We start from the raw sequence: 21171 nt of genomic DNA on the forward strand, positions 1-21171 counted from the left end.
GAAGGAATTACAGCCAAGCTGCTTTTCCATTGATGTGTGCTCACAGAAAATGTCAGCTTTCAGTTCAGCTGTTGAGTTGTGTGAAACAAGATGGTTGCTATGCAGTATACTGCCCGACAACTACAGCTTCACAGGGGTGATTAGGAAGAAAGTCACAAGAAACCCGTCTGTCTGACATTATTAAGACCTTCAGTTCAAGGCCAAATTGGCACAGTAAGGTAGAGAAGAAGCACTGAGGCACAGCAGCCAAGCTGCCATAGAACAAGAAAACTAAGGTGGACTAAGGTGACAATTAATGGGCAAAAGACCAATCTTTAATCTGCACAGATATGTTTGTTAATATGCCTTTTAAATAGGCTGTGTAAGTGCTGTAACCAATAGGAAAGAAAACGATGCCATTTTGGATGCTTAAAGGGGTACTCCGCTGCTCAGCGTTTGAAACAAACTGTTCCAAACACTGGAGCCGGGAGCTTGTGATGTCATAGCCCCGCCCCCTCATGTCAATCCCTGCCCCCTCAATGCAAGTCTATGGGAGGGGGCGTGACAACAGTCACGCCCCCTCCCATAGACTTGCATCGAGGTGGCGGGGTGTGACATGAAGGGGCGGGACTATGAGGTCACGAGCTCCCGGCGCTGGCTCCAGCGTTCGGAACCGTTTGTTCCAAACGCTGGGCGGTGGAGTACCCCATTAAGCTTCTGAAAACGTAGGGAACCCCGCATATAAGAACCATTCCATTAAAAATTAAATAGCAGGGGTTTAAAAAGGTGTTAGGGTACTGTTAAAATGTCATTCAAATGTGGTGTGTCAAATGAAGCTGTAAAATACTATGTAAATAATAAGTGCATAAACATAAATTGTTCTGTACTAATAACAAAAAAAATGGTTATAGAATCTGAGGGTGAGAGAACTGTCTCCACTCTCCAGACACCACATTCTTCCATACCTTCGGATCCAAGATACGTACAAATTAGAAAAAGGGTTACTTCATTTTTCCTTTATTTTAAGGGTATCTGCAATGCATCTTATAGTGCAACATTATAAAGATAGCGGTTATTTTTTACCCTTTTAGACTTTTTTTTTTTTTTTTTAAAGTTCTGGGACATGATTGAAATCATATATTTCATACATTCCCCTTTACCTAAGAGGACCAACCCAAAATAAAATGGTTGATTTGCTGTTGGTAACAGAGGACATAAGTGCTTTAGGGAAGAATAGAAAAGAATACAGACATCCACTTTTTACGTTTTTCGGCAAATGTTGCCCTTAACTTATTTAATGTGTCCTGGCTATAAAACATGTTGAGGGGAGTACAACTCAGTACCCAATAAGTTATTGTGAACATACAATCTCTCAGTATAGCTGAAGCTTTCAGTTTATTACTTTGGCTGCTGAGGGTATTTCATAGGAAAGCAGAGTTACGTTACCATTGACATGCAGTCTGATTGACGGAAAGGAACAAATGTAAATAGTGCTAAAGATGTATATACAAATGATAAAATGTGAGTTAGGCCCCAGATTTCTTGACCAAGTAAAAATGTGATCAAGGTACAGCACAAACACAGGACAGCAGCAACAGGTAGACCTATCTCTTCATTGGAGACTTCTCTAAACACATGACACGTCTTCAAGTAGCCAGTCATTAAAAGAAACTCGAGACATGGGCTTACTTCCTCACCCTAGAGCAACGTCTCGTACAGGAGACATTGCATCAGAAGCTTGCTTTATGCCGGAAATTCATTCAACACCAAGATTTAGGCGTCTTTTTTTTGCAAATTCATTATCTAAAGGGAAAGATAATAAAATGTTAAAACATTTTAACCAAAAGAAAATAATAAAAGAATGTAAAAAATAAAAAGAAGCAACAGTGAGGGTCCGTTACCTATTTAGGCTACTTTTCTTGATGAAGGGCTTCGATAAAGGCATCAAGTTTTTCCTGAATTTCTCGTACTTTTTCTAAAGAGAAATAAGAATACATTAAAAAAAGATTTCCAAACTTTTTGAAGAAATATATTGCCATAATATTCTATAACTTGTGCTTGAGGTCTAGCACAAAAGGTCTCTCCTGCTCACAGGGCAGGGACGGTTAGAATTGTTCGTTGTCAAATTTCATCACATGAAATACAAAATATTGGACAGTTCTGGGAAAAAAAAAAAAAACACTTTTTGAAGTGGATATATTATAACACAATTAAAGTCCTTGGGGCTTAAACACGTGCAAAGAACAAGGGTTGCGTTTCCCTATAATGACATGTCTGTCCAGCACCTGTTCCTCTACATTACAGAATAGATGACTATGAACAATCACTAATCCTTGACTTCTCTTTTAACATAATATCCTTATTCTCCACATTAGTGGTGGAAATTTATACCAGTCAGTCAATTTAAACAGAGTAACCTTAACGAGGTACTCCGCTGCGCAGCGTTTGGAACAAACTGATCCGAATGCTGGAGCCGGGAGCTTGTGACGTCATAGCCCACCTCCTGATGTCACGCCCCACCCCCTCAATGCAAGTCTATGGGATGGGGCGTGATGGCTGTCACGCCCCCTTCCATAGACTTGCAGTGAGGGGGAGGGGGCGTGACTTCATCAGGGGGTGTAGCTATGATGTCACAAGCTCCCGGTGAGGGCTCCAGTGTTCAGAACAGTTTTTTCCAAACGCTGAGCAGCGGAGTACCCCTTTAAAGGTTTAGATAGAGAATCAAAGATCTAAACCTCTTCATTTTAAACAATAAATAGTCCCAAGCCCAAATAGAATTCCAAGCTTGTCTTTTAAGTCATGAGTATGAGTAAAATGTACTGATCACCATAAACATTTATTTCAGTTAAAAAACAGATATATCACAACCATGAAAAACTTTTAAAACACTTAAAGGGGTTGCCTAGAAAAAACACCCCAAAAACAGCCCACTCCTGTCCACAGGCTGTGTGTAGTACTGCAGCTTAATTCTATTCACTTACATGGAGCTAAGCTGCAATACCACACGCAACCTGTGGACAGGAGTGGTGCAGTTTTTGAAATAAATAAAAATAAAAAAGAAGCTGCATTCTTCTAATACTGGACAACCTCTTTAAAGGGGTTCTCCGGTGCTTAAACATCTTATCCCCTATCCAAAGGATAGGGGATAAGATGCCTGATCGCGGGAGTCCCGCCGCTGGGGACCCCCGGGATCATGCACGCGGCACCCCGTTTGTAATCAGTCCCCAGAGCGTGTTCGCTCCGGGACTGATTACCGGCGACTACAGGGCGGGCGGCGTGTGACGTCACGCCTGCGCCGGCGTGTAACGTCACGCTCTGCCCCTCAATGCAAGCCTACGGGAGGGGGCATGATAGCTATCACGCCCCCTCCCGTAGGCTTGCATTGCGGGGCGGAGCGTGATGTCACACGGGGGGCAAGCGTGACGTCACACGCCGCCCGCCCTGTAGTCGCCGGTAATCAGTCCCGGAGCGAACACGCTCCAGGGACTGATTACAAACGGGGTGCCGCGTGCATGATCCCGGGGGTCCCCAGCAGCGGGACTCCCGTGATCAGGCATCTTATCCCCTATCCTTTGGATAGGGGATAAGATGTTTAAGCACCGGAGAACCCCTTTAAGGGTCTACTGGAATTTACAAGTTCTTCTGACATATTCATATTTTCACTCACACTAGAAGTCAAACCTCTACTTGTTCCTTTTCTGAATCTGTTAACCCCCTGCACCCACTACAACTCCTCATTCACTTTTATATGGGCGTTTTTATATTCTAAGTGGAAATTTTCTGCAAACCACTTAGGCTGGGTTGCCATTTGTCCAACATTCTGGAATACTGTATGCTAAGTTACGGATCCATTACATTCAACTGATTCAGCAGAGTTGTCCTATAAGGAGGTAGTACAACCACGCCAGATGGCAACAATGCCACATTGTGAGACATATGGAAACCTAGTTTAAGGGCTAGGTTCACACTATGGAATTTCCGAGTGTAATTCTGCTTAGAAATTCTGGTGCTGCAGAATCCAATTGCTGTGAATAGGATTTTGCTGCCCGCTGCTGAAATTCCACCACCAAAGGATGATCGCTCTCATTCTTCCTGATGAATTCCCTTGGAATACATTGCTGTCTAAGTGGACAACAATGCATGTCTGGCCCTAGTGTCAACCGATCCTGCCGGCGCTGGCCACACACGGAATCTCCGGATGAAGTTTTTCCGGCCTGAGATCCCGCAGTGTGAACCTAGTCTTAGCTCAAAAGTCAAAAGCTCTCATAATACATTGTTCTTCAACAAAAAAAAAAAGAAACAATTTAAAAGGAGTACTCCGCCACTGGACATCTTATCTGCTATCCAAAGGAGGTTCTGAACATTTTTGATCAGAAGGCTGAGTTCGAACAAAAACGTTTAGGACGCAGAGGCGAACCCCCCCCCCCCCCGGAGATTGCGGGAGCTGCCAGTGGCCGGACGGCGGCGATCAGACATCTTATCCCCACCTTGTTCGCTTCCTATATGAATTGCAAAAAAAAGTTATTTGCTTACCTATTGTTTAATATACCTGCACCTAAATACACGTTAGGGAAAAAAAAAAAAAAAAGAAGAAAAAAAAATACCGCCTAAGTTCCTACAAAACTATTTATTACTTCTGCTATTTAGATAGGAGAAATTGAAAAGATAGAGTAGAAAATAGCACATATGAGGATGTGGATGAAAGAACGATGACACATCGGGCAAGTGAGCAAATGTGCTCTACATGAATAAACTCCAGGTCTTATTACTAAAAGAGGAAGATAGCTGCCACCCACAGGATAGCAAACAGCAGCTGGCTGGTATGGGTAGCATCCTGTGCTTATCTAGTGCTGGCGGCATGATGAAGGAGAATCGTTCTGAAACCCCCGCATGATATATAGGACCGTAAGGGTGTGTGCCACCAGTACTACACTTTAACCACTCTTCAGAAAGGCTTCATAAGATAATACTTTATATTAGAAGGTCACTTTGACTTTACTCCTCTACTGTATAGTTCCGGCTATAACTGTGACACTTCCATGAGTGCAAGTCCGGCTATATGTGCTAAAACAGCCAAAAAGTAACACTGAAAGAACTGCAGCTCTGAAGCCTTCAGAACTTATAAAGGACCATAGATCAAATGCCAGGCATTTATTTGCGCCTTTCTGCCTGCTGGCAAAATCAGCCGGCATGGTCAATGAGGAAACAACTCTATTAGAACTTCCATCAACATACAGCGATAATAAAAAACGGTCATTGACTTTGCAAAAGAAAGTTTCAAGACCTCTAAAACCCACCCACATAGACCACCCACAAAAAATGTAATATTATATTGTGCTTAGTTACCAATGAGATCTTATCCACTATCATATCGCAGTGCTGTCTGTGCACAGAGTTCGCAAACTAAGTGCTAAAAGAAAAGGAAACCACCCAGGATGCCCTCAATGAAAAAAAGAGCATTATTTATCACCTGGAAGGAAAGATTTATAAAGGGGAGGGCGTCTACTGTTCTCTAAGTAAAGTATAACAGATGGGGAGTGAATGGACAGAGAGCAGGTCAAGAAAACACAGCGGAGCAGTCTCTTGTCTGGAATATGCCTGCTCAAGATTGTCAGAACATGGCTAGGTGCTGGAGGGAAGCTTTCTTACAGCTTTACAGCAGGAAACCACCACCTCTCAACACTGCAGAGAAATGGCTATAAATGTGTTCTCCTCTGTCTTTAGTGCCTACTCCAGGGAAACATCAACTATGGTCAAATTAAGGGCAGTTTATATTGTCTGGCCACAGACACTACAGATAAAACAATCCTTTGACACATTTCCAATACGCCCAACTCCAAACTTGCTATTAGGGATTGACCGATTATCGATTTGGCCGATATTATAGGCCGATATCCACGATTATCCGATAATGCCCCCCGCGCAAAGCACCCCCCCCCCACCGCTGCCCCATTGCCTCCCCCATCCCCGGTTTCAAAATTACCTGTTCCTGGGGCCCGCGCTACTTCTGGCTCCTGCGGCGCCATGCGTTACGCTGTGCGCTGCGCAATGACGAGTGACGTCCTCAAGGCGATGTTATTGTCAGTGCGCACAGTGAAAGCTCAGGACGCCGCCGGAGCCAGAAGTAGCACAGACCCCAGGAACAGGTAATTATAAAACCGAGGATGGGGGAGGCAATGCGGCAGCGGCGGTGGTTGGACTAAGGACAGGCAAGGGGAGAGAAGCGGGCGGCGGCAGTCTCTAGCCAGAGGATGGGGGGTTGGACTGCATGCAGTAATTTTTCCGCCACGATGTCCCGGCACTGTATAACGCCCGTAATGAATTACGGGCATATACGGGTGCAAACGGGCAGTTACAAAACCCTATAGGCTGCAATGCGATTTAGTCACGGCCGTCAGGGGTTTTGTAACGGCCGGGTTTCGCCGATATAGTGACGGAACTGGTGATGGAAGTTCCTAAACGGAACAATTTCATAATGTGAAAGCAGCCTAAACTGTATCAAAACAGGTGTACAAATTTTAACCCGTATATGGTCTGAAAAATGATGTCCGTTTGCATCGTTTTTTTAAGAACAAAACTTATACGTTTTTAACTTTTCCCTCCATTATGAATAAGGTTTCACCAGTTTGATTGAAATTCCAAGAAAAAATGACAGTGCAAAGTCTAAAACCGTATTGTGAAAACCGTACGGAACCGTACACACATACGGTTCTGTATCGTTCCCATTGACTCCCATGTTAAAAAAAAAAAAAAACCTATATGGTTTAATACATTTTTTACCCGGACCAACAAGAGTGGTAGGCTACGGTTTTGGGTACAGGAAAAAAAAAAAAAAAGGATTAAGCTCCAAAGATTCTATGTCAAGATAGGAGAAACTTTCAGAAGATCAACCATCACTGCAGCAATCCACTAATCTGGGCTTTATCGGAGAGTGGTTAGAAAGAAGCCTCTTCTAAGTAAAAGACACAGAATGGCCCTGAAGTATGCAAAAAGAATCTAAAGGACTGTGAGAAACAAGATTCTAAGCATCATGTCTGAAGGAAACCAGGCACTGTTCATCACGTGTCCAATAACATTCCTACAATGAAGGGTGGTGGTGGCAGCATCATTCTGTGGTGATGTTTTTCATCAGCTGGGACAGGGGGACTGGTCAGGGTTGAGGAAAGCTTAACTGAGTGGTGCAGTTCTTGTAGCAACCAATCAGATTGCTTCCTCCATTTTTCAGAGGCCTTTTTTTTTAACCCTTGTCCACAATTCACATTCATTTTCGTCCAAACCTTATTCCAGACCACCATTTATAACTCACTATGCAGTATATACAGTTGGTGGAAAAGATGTGAGGATGTGCCTTCCGCAACTCACTCTCCATGCCCAGTGGATGTTCACACATATGCAATCAGGTTTACAAATGCAAGCACAGACTTCCCCAGCGGATATAAAAAGGCATATATATTCGGTTAAAACTGTACTAGAGGAGGCAAGAACTAGGCTAGGTTCCCATCTGTTCCAGGGTTCCATTTGGGGCCTCTGACGCAGATTCTGTTACGGAGGAGTAAACTAAGTCGGATAGTCTGCTGCATAATGGGCATAAAAAGTAACCGATAGACCCCATTGACTTTAATGGGGTATGTTGGGTTTCCATCTGGTGTCTGTCATTTTGTAGGATTCTAATGGGGCCCCCCCCCCAAAAAAAAACAAACAAAAAAAAAAAAAACTGAAAAATATAGCATTCAGCATTTTTGCCCTGTTATTTACACAGAATCTGTGAACAGAGCTTCCAACGCAGATGTGAACGAAGCCTCAACTATTCACAGTCCATCTACTCATCCCCAACATTAAAGGGGTACTCCACTGGCCAGCATTGGGAAGTAAATGTTCCTAACACTGTTTTTGCGCGGGGGTCAGCCACGCCCCTCGTGACATCACGGCCAGCCCCCACAATGCAAGTCTATGGGAGGGGGCGTGACGGCATTCACGCCCCCTCCCATAGACTTGCATTGGGGGGGGGGGCGTGGCCGTGATGTCACGAGGGGCGTGGCCGACCCCCACAGCGCAAAAACAGTGTTCGGATCGTTTACTTACGAATGCTGGCCAGTGGAGTACCCCTTTAAGAAACAACAGAAGCATCTAAATTATATGCCATCTGTCTGTAGCTTCCAAGTAATGTTTTTTATGTCTTCGAGAAGAAAACACTAGATGAAATATGGTTCTGTTCATAGAGTATTATAAGAAAGGGCCTATAATACATAGTTATACATTTGAACAATAATACTTGAATAAGGCTACATTAACACTACAGTTGCGCCCTGTCAAGAGCGTCCGTCAAACTTTTTTTTTTTGGGGGGGGGGGGGGGCGGGGGAGTTTGATGGCAGTCATTCTGACAGGGCGCAACGGGCAACAATGGGTCCTGATGTACTCCATTATATTCAATGGGTTCTGTCGGGTGGTGATGTTTTTCTGCGAGAATAGCGGGAGAAGAAAAGGTGTAAGCAGTATTTTTTCTCCAGATATTCTCCCCGGCGGTCCCGACGGCCATCACACTATCGTGTCATAACGGTAGTGTGAAAGGGGCCTAACAAGTAAACTCAAAAATTCTGCTTTTTGCCCATTTATGCAGCTCTAAATGTCCCCAGCGACTGGTTGTTGCCACACAGTAAGCAGTAGCTCTCTTGTATAGAAAATAGAGTGGTTGACAATAGAGTATTGTATACAAATTTTAAGGGAACATACTCTCCATGCTTCCAAGAGATTCCTACTAAGACCTCAAACAAAACATTATGCCCACTTCTATAACATTTTAAAATGTCATGTGCCATAACTGCTCGTATCCCCCTGTAATAATGACTTGCCATAAATCTTAGCCATGGTTTCTCCTTTCCATGTTGTGCAGCCAGCAGGGCATCAAGTCTACAATGACCTTTAATGACTGAGATGGTGTGATAGCAGATAGAGTACATGTTATTACACGCATGTTCCACTAACAAACATCTCATCTGTCTAAGTTTACATGGTTAATGAGTCTGAGGGTCTGCAGGCAGCTGACACCTTGTGCTTACAATCCCTAGCCAAGGAACTTACAATAGGTTTCTTAATATCCAGCCAGAAAAAGGAGTCACAAGCTGGCTGTCACTGGTCACATGTCATAATTAGCGGTTCTATACCACCAGCGGCATGAACTGTGACCAGGATCTGACCCTGCTCATTAATAATGTGATTCCATAGGCTCCCATGGGGCAACCTAATGAGTCAGCAAAGAATGGGCAGAAATTTCCTACATTAAAAGTAAAGCTCTACTTTAGGGTACAGCCAAAGAGGCTTATTTTCCATGCAGAATTTCCATGTGGAAAATCTGGAGCAATTACAATAGCAGCAGAGAGGTTGAGATATCCAAAATCTCATCCATAAGCTGTGGATAAAATCCAGATAGAACTTGTGCAGAAAGCATGCCAATTGTGGTGTTGGATACGCTGCCGGTCTACTGCAACTTTGCCCCATTGACTTCAGAGGGTAATCCAAAATAAGTCTGCAGGTGATACAGATGTTGTCATGAATAATAAAATATAAGTGTGTTCTTAGACAGTCTAAGGCACCACAAATCTGTTATTACCAGTACCCATAAATAAGAGTGTGTCTGCACTAGAAATGTGTAAGCTGCTACCGAAGGATATACTATGTTGTTGCATTGTCTGCTTTAACTTCTCTGCAATAAAAGGATACATTTTAAGGTCTGCTGGGTTGCTGGAATGCTTCGACCAACTAGTTGACTTCAAGTGTTACTGTTATTTATTTAAAAAAAAAAAAAGAAAAAAAAATGTCATGTCAAAAGTTCTAATCAGTTGGGGTCAGGGTGCTGAGACCCCCACTGATTGCTAGACAGGACTGGTGCTAGGATTTTTGCCATCCCAGGCAAAAGCTAATTTTGCCACCCCTTGACCCTGCCATTGGCTCCGCCCTTTGACATGCCCCACTTTACTACTGGGGTGACACACTGTAACAAATCTCCTTCTCATGCAATCTCCTTACTACTTGGGTGACTCACTGTAACAAACCTCCTCATGTAATCTCCTTACTACTGGGGTGACACACTATAACAAATCTCCTTCTCATGTAATCTCCTTACTACTTGGGTGACTCACTGTAACAAACCTCCTCATGTAATCTCCTTACTACTGGGGTGACACACTGTAACAAATCTCCTTCTCATGCAATCTCCTTACTACTGGGGTGACTCACTGTAACAAACCTCCTCATCATGTAATTACCTTACTTCTGGGGTGACACACTGTAACAAACCTCCTCATCATGTAATAATTACCTTACTTCTGGGGTGACAAGGTGGTGCTGGCTGGGTGCTTTGGGTGAGCGGGGGCTTCGGATGGTAGCTGGCTACTAACTTTCTTGCAGCGTGCAGGGCTGCGTCCCCATCAAGAACACGCTCTAAGCGGCTGCCTAGTTTGTCTATAGGCAGAACTGTCCCTGTTACTGGAATGAACGGGGAGAAGCACTCAGATAAGAACTTCTCCCCATCTTCTCTTCTTGCTGCAGGAGACAGATTCCAAAGACTTTCAGTAGAATCCATCTCCTGTAGCAAGGAGATAGCAGGAAGGACAAGCACTGAGCTGAGGGACTCTCCCCATTCATTATTGCGATTTGTGAGGGTCTAAGCACCTGGACCCCAACTCATCAAAACTTTTGACATGTCTGTACAATATGTTAAATGTTATTTAAAATGACAGCAACACTTTAAATTGTACATTAATTCTGGCACATTTTTGGCATCTTAAATAATGCCTCCTTTTGCCAATGCCAAATCTGTCGCAGTAAATTCACAACATGGTCTGCACAATTTGGAGTGGATTTGCTGCTGCAGAATCTCTGGGATTTTTATTTCATTGATTGAAATGACAGAAACCCCCAAAATATCCCTGGCTGATTGAGATGGTATTTGCGCTTTCTGCGGTCACTTTGAAAAAGCTGATGGCACAATACAGGCGAGGTTTTTAGCTTCTGTAGGGTCAATAGAATGCTGACAGACATTGTGGCATTCATCTAGACTAGCATTCCTACAGCTGTTTCAAAACTACAACAGTTTTGCAACAGCTGGAGGCACCCTGGTTGGGAAACCCTGATCTAGACAGACATTTGTCAGTTCTACATTGACATAAACAGCCTGCTATAAAAGTACCTCCAGGCAATGAGCACTGTACAAACCACTAGCAGAGAACCCATGTAAGGCTGGGTCCACACTACGTTTTGTCCCATACGGGAGCGCATACGGCAGGAGGGAGCTAAAACCTTGCGCTCCCGTATGTGACCGTATGCGCTCCCGTATGCCATTCACTTCAATGAGCCGACCGGAGTGAAACGTTCGGTCCGGTCGGCTCATTTTTGCGCCGTATGCGCTTTTACAACCGGACCTAAAACCGTGGTCAACCACGGTTTTAGGTCCGGTTGTAAAAGCGCATACGGCGCAAAAATGAGCCGACCGGACCGAACGTTTCACTCCGGTCGGCTCATTGAAGTGAATGGCATACGGGAGCGCATACGGTCACATACGGGAGCGCGAGGTTTTAGCTCCCTCCTGCCGTATGCGCTCCCGTATGGGACAAAACGTAGTGTGGACCCAGCCTTATTACACTGGTGACCAGACACCAGGACACACCCTGAGGAGTATGCATCATGTCAGCCAGTGTAGTGTGGTATCTGGATACTGGGCACTGCACATACTAGGGAATTGCTGTAGCTTAGGTTGCATTTACATCACGATTTTTGCATCGGTCAAGTTCAATTTTATCCTTATAGGGGTACTCCGGTGGAAAACATTTTTTTTTTTAAATCAACTGGTGCCAGAAAGTTAAACAGATTAGTAAATTACTTCTATTAAAAAATCTTTACCCTTCCAGTACTTATTAGCAGCTGTATGCTACAGAGGAAATTATTTTCTTTTTAATTAATTTTTTGTCTTGTCCACAGTGCTCTCTGCTGACACCTGCTGCCCGTATCAGGAACTGTCCAGAGCAGGAGAAAATCCCCATAGCAAACAAATGCTTCACTGGACAGTTCCTGACACTGACAGAGGTGTCAGCAGAGAGCACTGTGGACAAGACAAAAAAGAAATTCAAAAAGAATAGAATTTCCTCTGTAGCATACAGCTGCTAATAAGTACTGAAAGGATTAAGATTTTCAAATAGAAGTAATTTACAAATCTGTTTAACTTTCTGGCACCAGTTCATTTAAAAAAAATTTTGGTGCGGGGCGGGGGTTTTGGTTGGCGCATGGGGGCGATGCACTGTGGAGGTAGCCAGGGGGCTTACCTCTCCTGTTGCGGCTGTTCCGGCTCTGTGATTGATGGAGTCTGGCTGAACCAGGCTTTATCAATGGAGCGCAGATCACACAGATCAATGTGGTTCTATGGAATCACATTGATCTGTACGAGGAATCTAATGATTCCACCCAAAAGTCCCCGAAGGACACTAAAAGTGTAAAAAAAAAAAAAAGAAGTTTAACAGTTTAAAAAAAACAGCCACCAAACAATTGTGGTATCGCCGCATGCGTAAATATCCGCACTATAAAAATATAATGTTAATTAAACCGCACGTTCAATGGCGTACATGTAAAAAAAATTCTTAAAGTCTAAAATTGCGTATTTTTGGTCACTTTGTATACCCTAAAAAAAAATGTATAAAAAGCAATCAAAAAATCCCATCAAAAGAAAAATGGTACCGATAAAAACTTCAGATCACGGCGCAAAAAATGAGCCCTCATACATCCCTGTATATGGAAATATAAAAAGCTATAGGGGTCAGAAGATGACAATTTTACACATACTAATTTTGGTGCATGTAGTTATTTTTTTAAGTAGTAAAATAAAAGAAAACATATATAAATTAGGTATCCTTGTAACCGTATGGCCCTACAGAATAAAAATATGGTGTTTTTTTACCAAAAAGTGCACTGCATAGAATCGGAAGCCCCCAAAAGTTACAAAATGGTGTGTTTTTTTTTTCAAATTTTGCCCCACAAATATTTTTTTTCTGGTTTCACTGTAAATTTTGTGGTGAAATGATTGATGTCATTATATAGTACAATTGGTGGTGCAAAAAAAGCCCTCATATGGGTCTGTATGTGCAAAATTTAAAGCGTTGTGATTTTTAGAAGGTGATGAGGAAAAAACGAAAGTGCAAAAACGGAAACACCCGGTGTCCTTAAGGGGTTAAATATGCTCTCCTCCCTTACTGTGTTAATTCCCTTTATGTATATAAAAGTCTCTATCATATCCCCTCTTTCTCTTCTTTCTTCCAAGCTATACATGTTAAGGTTGTTTAACCTTTCCTGGTAAGTTTTATCCTGCAATCCATGTACTAGTTTAGTATCTTCTCTGAACTCTCTCTAGACTATCTATATCCTTTTGGAGATACGGCCTCCAGTACTGCGCACAATACTCCAAGTGAGGTCTTACCAGTGTTTTCTTCACAGCAGCACGAACACTTCTTTCTTTCTACTGCCTAATACCTCTCTCCCTATACACCCATGAGCACTTTCCACGCTACTGTTAATACCTCTCCCTATACACCCATGAGCACTTCCTCTTTCTACTGCTAATACCTCTCCCTATACACCCATGAGCACTTCCTTCTTTACACTGTCAATACCTCTCCCTATAAACCCATGAGCACTTTCCACGCTACTGTTAATACCTCTCCCTATACACCCACGAGCACTTCCTCTTTCTACTGCTAATACCTCTCCCTATACAACCATGAGCACTTACCTCTTTACACTGTCAATACCTCTTCCTATACACCCATGAGCACTTCCCTCTTTCTACAGCTTATACCTCTCCCTACACATCCAAGCATTCTGCTTGCATTTCGTGCTGCTTTATGACATGTCTGCCTACCTTTATGTCTCCTGAAATAATGACCCCTTAATCCCTTTCCTCAGATACTAAGGTTAGGACTGTATCACATGTTCTATATTCTGCCCAAGATGCAGATAGCACACAATATATGCTGGTATTATGTGAGGTAAAGAGTGCAGCCATTTTTATCTTCATTTACAGGGGTTAACGGAAAGAATAAAATAAGGAAACCTGCGCCAATGCTAAAATCATTCATTGCCAACAGGAAGATGTTGTGTGGGACATCGCTCAGCAACAGCTGATACTTGCTGAATGGCTGCCTTAGAGAAAAACTGCCTTTAAAGTAAGGACGGGAGAGAAAGAAAGAAGGAATAGAATGAACGTGTCTGAACAAGTGTGCTGCGCGCTCTGAATGGAGAGCTGATCTTTCAAGACACAACGGCTGCTGCCTGGGTGATGTCAAGGCTTCCGCTAGTGAGGAATGATAAACAGAGGCAGGAGGTTAGCCACGCTGCTCTCCCACAGCTTCCTAATCCCTCGCGTCAGGCGCAGTGCCCAGATCAATGCTGCCATCTAGTGTACCGAGGCTGGAAAAGACATACAAAGTCTAGAAAAACGTTAAACTAAAAGCATCTGGATCAGTGTTTCCCAACCTGTATGCCACCAGCTGTTGCAAAACAACAACTCCCAACATGCCCAGGCAGCCGAAGGGAGATGTAGTTTTGAAACAGCCGGAGGTATACAGATTGGGAAACATTGCTCTAGACATTTGTTACAGACCTGTACGGCGTGGGAATACTAGGGATGTGTCACTGCATTTATATCAAAACCACAGACACAAGTCAGTTTTTTAGCCAGATCCATGGCTGTTTGGAAGACATTAAAATTCTTTTCCACCCAACTTTATAAATGTGAACGTGTATTCTAGCGCCGAAAAATCAAGGTTTTTCAGGAAGAGTCTTATAAGTTATACTTATGTTTTATTTGTGCCCATTAGCTCAAGCATACATGTCTGGCAATCTACAGAAACCTATTTTTATTACTAAAAAGACTAGACAGGGTCGCCCCCCTGTCATTACTGATCTCTGATGATGGAACCCCAGGCCCACTTCATAAGAGTGACACTCCATTCAAACTTTCTTTTTCACCCTAGACACGGCAAAGGTAAATGGCTGCCCTACCGCCCTCCTACCAGGTGTTTCTTTTCACCTTATAAGATATTGGCTGTTGCCCCCGCTGTACTCAATCTGCCCTGACGATTCACACGGTGCTTGCTGAGAGGACAGAAGCCATCTTACTTAATTTAACTCTATGAGATGCACCCCAAAATTTCAAATCAACTGGTGCCAGAACATTAAAAAGATTTGTAAATTAGAAACAAAATTTCAACCATCCCTCAAGGATATCACCCTACTGGGTGCACAGTGAAAAAGTGGTTTGAAGACAGTTTGTTAGAAAAATACAAAAAATATTAAAATACAATTAAAATTATTCAATTAAAAAACATTTGAACAGAGCAATATTGAATATATTGGATTACCATAGAGCCCAAATGGTATATATTCATAGTAATATATGAGGCACTGCGGTTGTAAATAATGGCAGACTGTCCGGATTGTTAAACCGGCACCGCTCCCAAACTAAGCCGAAATCAACGCTCTGCTTGTGAAGTAGAACTGCTACTCCCATCATTTTCGGCCCGTCGCAGTACGGGACCAGCGGACACTGTGAGCATTATTCATCTCCATAGAGACTACATGCATTTTTAGTCCAATATACACAAAGGATGTTACAACCAGATATACAAATTGCCGGTTTAACAGTACAATCTGGACAGTCGGCCATTATTTACAACCGCAGTGCCTCATATATTACTATGAATATATACCATTTGGGCCCTATGGTAATCCAATATATTCAATATTGCTCTGTTCAAATGTTTTTTAATTGAATAATTTTAATTGTATTTTAATAAATATTTTTTGCATTGTTCAAACAAACTGTCTTCAAACCATTTTTTCACTGTGCACCAAGTAGGGTGGTATCCTTGAGGGGTGGTTGAAATTTTGTTTCTAAATTTGTTTTGGTCAGTCGGTGGGGACAGATTTGTCAACCACAATTTAACCTCGGATACAAGGTTGTGAGCTGCACACATATTTCCATTTATCTTAGATTTGTAAATTACTTCTATTTAAAGATCTTAACCCTTCCAGTACTTATCAGCTGCTGTATACTACAGAGAAATGTGTGAAGTTCTTTCCAGTCTGACCACAGTGCTCTCTGCTGACACCTCTATCCAAGTCAGGAGCTGTGCGGAGCAGGAGAGGTTTGCTATGGGGATATGCTTCTAAACTGGACAGTTCCTAACACAGACAGAGGTGTCAGCAGAGAGCACTGCGGTCAGATAAAAAATAACTACACAATTTTCTCTGTAGTATACAGCAGCTGATAAGTACTGGAAGTATTAAGATTTTGAAATGGAAGTCATTTACAAATCTGTTTAACTTTCTGGCAAAAGTTGATTTGAAAACATTTCTTTTCCACTTGTTTCCACTGGAGTTCCCCTTTAAGTGATCTCGGTCTACCCATACTGGCTGGTCATGCTGGGAAGCAGAGGGACTGGAAATGATGTTCTATCAGGGGAATAAAAAAAAAAAAAAAAAAAAAAAAAAAAAAGAGTGTCTGGTAAGAGGGGGGGAACAGGGCAACTATTTACTCTAACCTTGATTTACACTGGTTGGCTAAGACTTTTGGCTGGAGTTCATTTATAGGCATTCCTGTTGGCGACAAGGAACATAAACCCAGCTTATTTGAAGAGGTCACCCTCCCATCTTCCCCTGAGACTTCTCTAGCAGCAGTAATAGACCCGTTAAACCATTTAAGAGTTATCTCCTATTCTCCTTAAGCAAACATCCCTCTACATACCCAACTAAGAGTATTTACAAATGTTATAGTGACAAACCGCCCCATAACCAGTAGGTCAGGGTCTCTTTGAACAATGATGGAAAGGATAACTGGGTTCTAGGTTTCCTGGTCATCATTGGCCAATTGAATTCTCATTTTCCCATAAATCCCTCAGTTGTTTAAACCATTTGGAGGCATCTCTCCTAAAGGTGGCCATACAATACCTGTCAGCTGAACCTTTGTATGGCAGACTGCCCCCTCTCCCGACCTTCCCCTAGACATCAACATTTAATAACCATTTTGGGAAAATTTTTGGGTTAGGGCAGGTTCACACTACGATTTAGCAATACGGGAACCGGATACGGCTGGGGGGAGCGAAAACCGGGCGCTCCCATATACCAGCCGGACCCGGCCCGTACCTCATTCATTTCAAAGAGTCGAATGGAGTCAAACGCTGACTTCGGTCGGCTGATTTTTGCCCCGTAACCGGTTTTCTGACCAGACCTAAAACTGTGGTATACCACAGTTTTAGGTCTGGTTAGAGAACCGTATATAGGGCCAAAATCAGCCGACTGGAGTCAGCGTTTGACTCCAGTCGACTCATTGAAATGAACGAGGTACGGGCTGGATACGGTTCCCAAAACCTAAAAACATGGTGTGAACCAGCCTTACTCGACTGAATGGTCCCCAAGCTCAAGCTCTCCTCTCCCTTGGCATAGAATGTTGCCTGCCTCCAACAGACCCTTAGTGATTGATTCATATTCTCACAACAGTAAGAGCACATACAGCAAAATTGTGGAAAAGCACCAGTCTCCCATATCTGATAGACATTGTACTTGCTATCCAGTATAGCGCAAACATGAAACTACTGATAGAAGAAGAGGAAAAAGTAGAATGAATGGCTGAGCTTCTACCAGTATGTGCCGCACTCTTTTTCTGACGCTAACACTCCTGCCATATATAAATAGGTCACCTCCTTAACCAGCCGCTGATATAGGATATGTTTTTCTCTTTGTTATTATTTGTGTTGAAGTTTGTTATTTCAGTCTTCTTGATGAACGCTCTTTGTCTATTTGTGATTAACAAATGTCTCCATTATGTTCCAACCAGGACTTGTACATTGCATATACATTTCTCTGAGTAAAAGGATTAATAACCTTCCTGCACGGAGCATAAAAGAGCCACATGACAAAGCTTGCTCTTTAGGATATTAACCCATTTAACACCAGCAGACTGTATCCCTAGGTCTGTAGATAATCAAAGACCAGGTTTATTAAAAAGTCATTCTTCAGGTTTCTCCCCTGCAGCTTTCTATAGTAGCCCAAGCAGAGATATGAATTTCCTGCCTGTATGATATTAAACAGTCCAAACAAAACCACAAACATTTCTTCTTTTCAAGCTGGGGAATGCCTCTGGCCAAAGCGCTGCCACTTTCTTTATATAGTAGTAAAAGAGATCCTGGAGCCGATTAGGGCCGACGTCTGTGCACAACACGAAGCTCACACCTCTACAGCTTCAAAGCTGAAGCCTCCAAGCAGCCATTCCTATCTGTACACCCCTACAAGAGCTCCAAAGCCTGCTATCACCATTACACTTTCCAATGCAGATACAAAATGGTATTCTTGTCTCTTGATAACCCTATACTAAACTTGAGAAGATGGATCGCCAGGCATCAAATAAAACATATGACTGAGCAATGCTGGAGGCAAGCAGACTCCGCTGAAAGTGTTGGCTCGCTTTTCGTTTCTGGGTCTGTCTGAATTACAAGAAATAAGCAGAGAAAACAATACGGCAAGCAGTAATTATTTTTTTTCTCCGCTAAAACAACTGACACCAGACAGAAACACAATGGACCCTATTCAAAGTCAATGGCACCCGGCAGTGTTTGTTGTGGTCTGTTGATCAGTTTATCAAATAAAAATGCAAAAACCCTGGGTTTCATTTTTGCATTTTTATTTTTTTGTCCCCATGCCTTCCTTATTCGGGCAGCAGGCTTGGTGCACGGGCGGAGCTCCAGGAGCATGCCGACGTCGGCCTGGCTGCACGCTGGCTTGAAGAAGCAGCAGTGAGTTACGTCAGCGTGCTCCTGGAACTCCGTCCGCGCACCAAGCCTAACATAGAATAACATAATGGCGAACAAGAACATGGATCGGGGACAGGCAAGTATCGTTATCATCAGTGTTATCCGCACTATCAGCCTGTACCAACAGGTTAGTGTGGGTGACACCAATGACTGTTTACTTTTTATTTTGGAGATATTTTTCTCTAATCTTCAGACATTATAGCATTTTCTGCAGCTTCTCATCACCCACCAACCTTCCATGGACACTGCATACACAGGGTAACCTAAACGTTCTCCTCAGCACAACATACACCACGCAGAAACAAGAGATCGCTTTCCGGATCCTACTGCACAGTACTACATATACCATGCACACAATATACAGGTGTCCTGAACATGCTATACAGCATAACACAACTCACAGACACAAAGTAAGTACTACATCTATCACTGCACCATACACAGCATGTGTACCACTACACATCCCTAGTATTTCCACACCGTACAGGTCTGTAACAAATATCTAGAGCAATGTTACCCAATCTTTACGCCTCCAACTGTTTCAAAACTACAACTCCCAACATGCCCAGGCAGCCTTCGGCTGCCTGGGCATGATGAGAGTTGTAGTTTTGCAACAGCTGGAGGCTACGGCTCCAGGGTTTGGTATTCCTTTAGTTAAGGGCCCCATACTACATAATACTACAACAAATTATTTCTTCTGAAGGACAAACAACAGTCTGTTAAGTACTGGAAACACAACACAGCATCTGATAACATCACTTAGCAATACACATCATAAAACACATTAAAAAGAGTCAGGGATGTCACATAGCAACACTAGTAATTATCATTAGCTCCACACGAGGCAGACATGTCTAGACAAGTGCGCACGACAATGCTACACACAACATATTAGTGAAGAGGATGAATTAATGATAAGAACGATAAAGAGAAAAAGGAAAGGGGTCATTTTATTGGCTGACACAGAGTGACCACAGTATAGTCAATGGAACACAATAAGATATTAAGTCAATATTCAGCTGGAAAACTGAAGTAGCCTCCCTAAGTCATCACATTACTGACACAAAAAAAAATGTGACTGTGAGCCCCCACTGAGGACAAGGACTGATGTGAATCGCCACAGTCTCTGTACAGTACTGAGGAATACGGTATATCCTGATTGTGCCAAGTCCCCCATGCAGGGCTTCCTAATTTCAGCTGGACAAACTGGAATTGCCCATTCAGTAAATCTCTGGTTTAGGTGGGTTACCACTATGGGCAGTGACTGGATACATGGGTACATTTTTAGTGCAAAAAGCACTGACGAACAAAACCAGAATCCAGTGAGACACATGGGGAGGGGGATTTGGGAAGGGGAGTATAACTTTTTTTTTTTTATGCCAGCCAGACCCCATACAGAAACTTTTGAGATGCCAGACATTACCTAACTAAATCCTGTAGTTCCTCAAGAAGGGTGCCCAGCACTTTTTCGAATTAGTAGAGATCCCAGAAGTCAGAGCCTCCACCAAAAATAAAGCGATGGCACATCCTAGAGATATGCCATCATTTCATGAGATGGGAATAACTGTTGCAAGAATTTAATCGGAGCACCACTGTGCAGAGAAAAACTCAGAAAGGTGTTGCACAATTAGTGGTGGTACCGGAGAAGGACCCCCACTGATTAAAATGTGATAACAGCGCACCCTAGAGATACAGTCATGGCCGTAAATGTTGTCACTCCTGAAATTTTTCAAGAAAAAGTATTTCTCACAGAAAAGGATTGCAGTAACACATGTGTTGCTATACACATGTTTATTCCCTTTGTGTTTGTGTGTATTGGAACTAAACCAAAAAAGGGAGGAAAAACAGCAAATTGGACATAATGTCACACCCAACTCAAAAAACGGGCTGGATAAAAATTAATGGTACCCTTAACCTAATATTTGGTTGATCACCCTTTGGAAAAAAATAACTGAAATCAGTCGCTTTCTATAATCATCAATAAGCTTCTTACACCTCTCAGACGGAATGTTGGACCACTCTTCCTTTGCAAACTGCTCCAGGTCTCTCTTATTGGAAGGGCGCCTTTTCCTAACAACAATTTTAAGATCTCTCCACAGGTGTTCAATGGGATTTAGATCTGGACTCGTTGCTGACCACTTCAGAACTCTCCAGCGCTTTGTTGCCATCCATTCCTGGGTGCTTTTTGACGTATGTTTGGGGTCATTATCCTGCTGGAAGACCCAAGATCTCGGATACAAACCCAGCTTTCTGACACTGGGCTGTACAATGAGACCCAACATCCATTGGTAATCCTCAGATTTCATGATGCCTTGCACACGTTCAAGGCACCCAGTGCCAGAG

General features: G+C 42.9%; 1 protein-coding gene across 1 annotated transcript in view; it reads right to left on the bottom strand.

Moving 5' to 3' along the window:
• Nucleotides 1-598: 598 nt before the first annotated feature.
• Nucleotides 599-21171, bottom strand: part of OPA1 (OPA1 mitochondrial dynamin like GTPase) — a 99463-nt gene continuing 78890 nt past the window's right edge. The window contains 2 exon segments of the mRNA XM_056565396.1: nt 599-1782; nt 1881-1954. Of these exon segments, the coding sequence (XP_056421371.1) occupies nt 1890-1954 (65 nt within the window). The 3' untranslated portion in view covers nt 599-1782; nt 1881-1889.

The sequence above is a fragment of the Hyla sarda genome, chromosome 3 (genome assembly GCF_029499605.1).
Source record: "Hyla sarda isolate aHylSar1 chromosome 3, aHylSar1.hap1, whole genome shotgun sequence".
In the NCBI taxonomy this organism is placed as follows: domain Eukaryota; kingdom Metazoa; phylum Chordata; class Amphibia; order Anura; family Hylidae; genus Hyla; species Hyla sarda.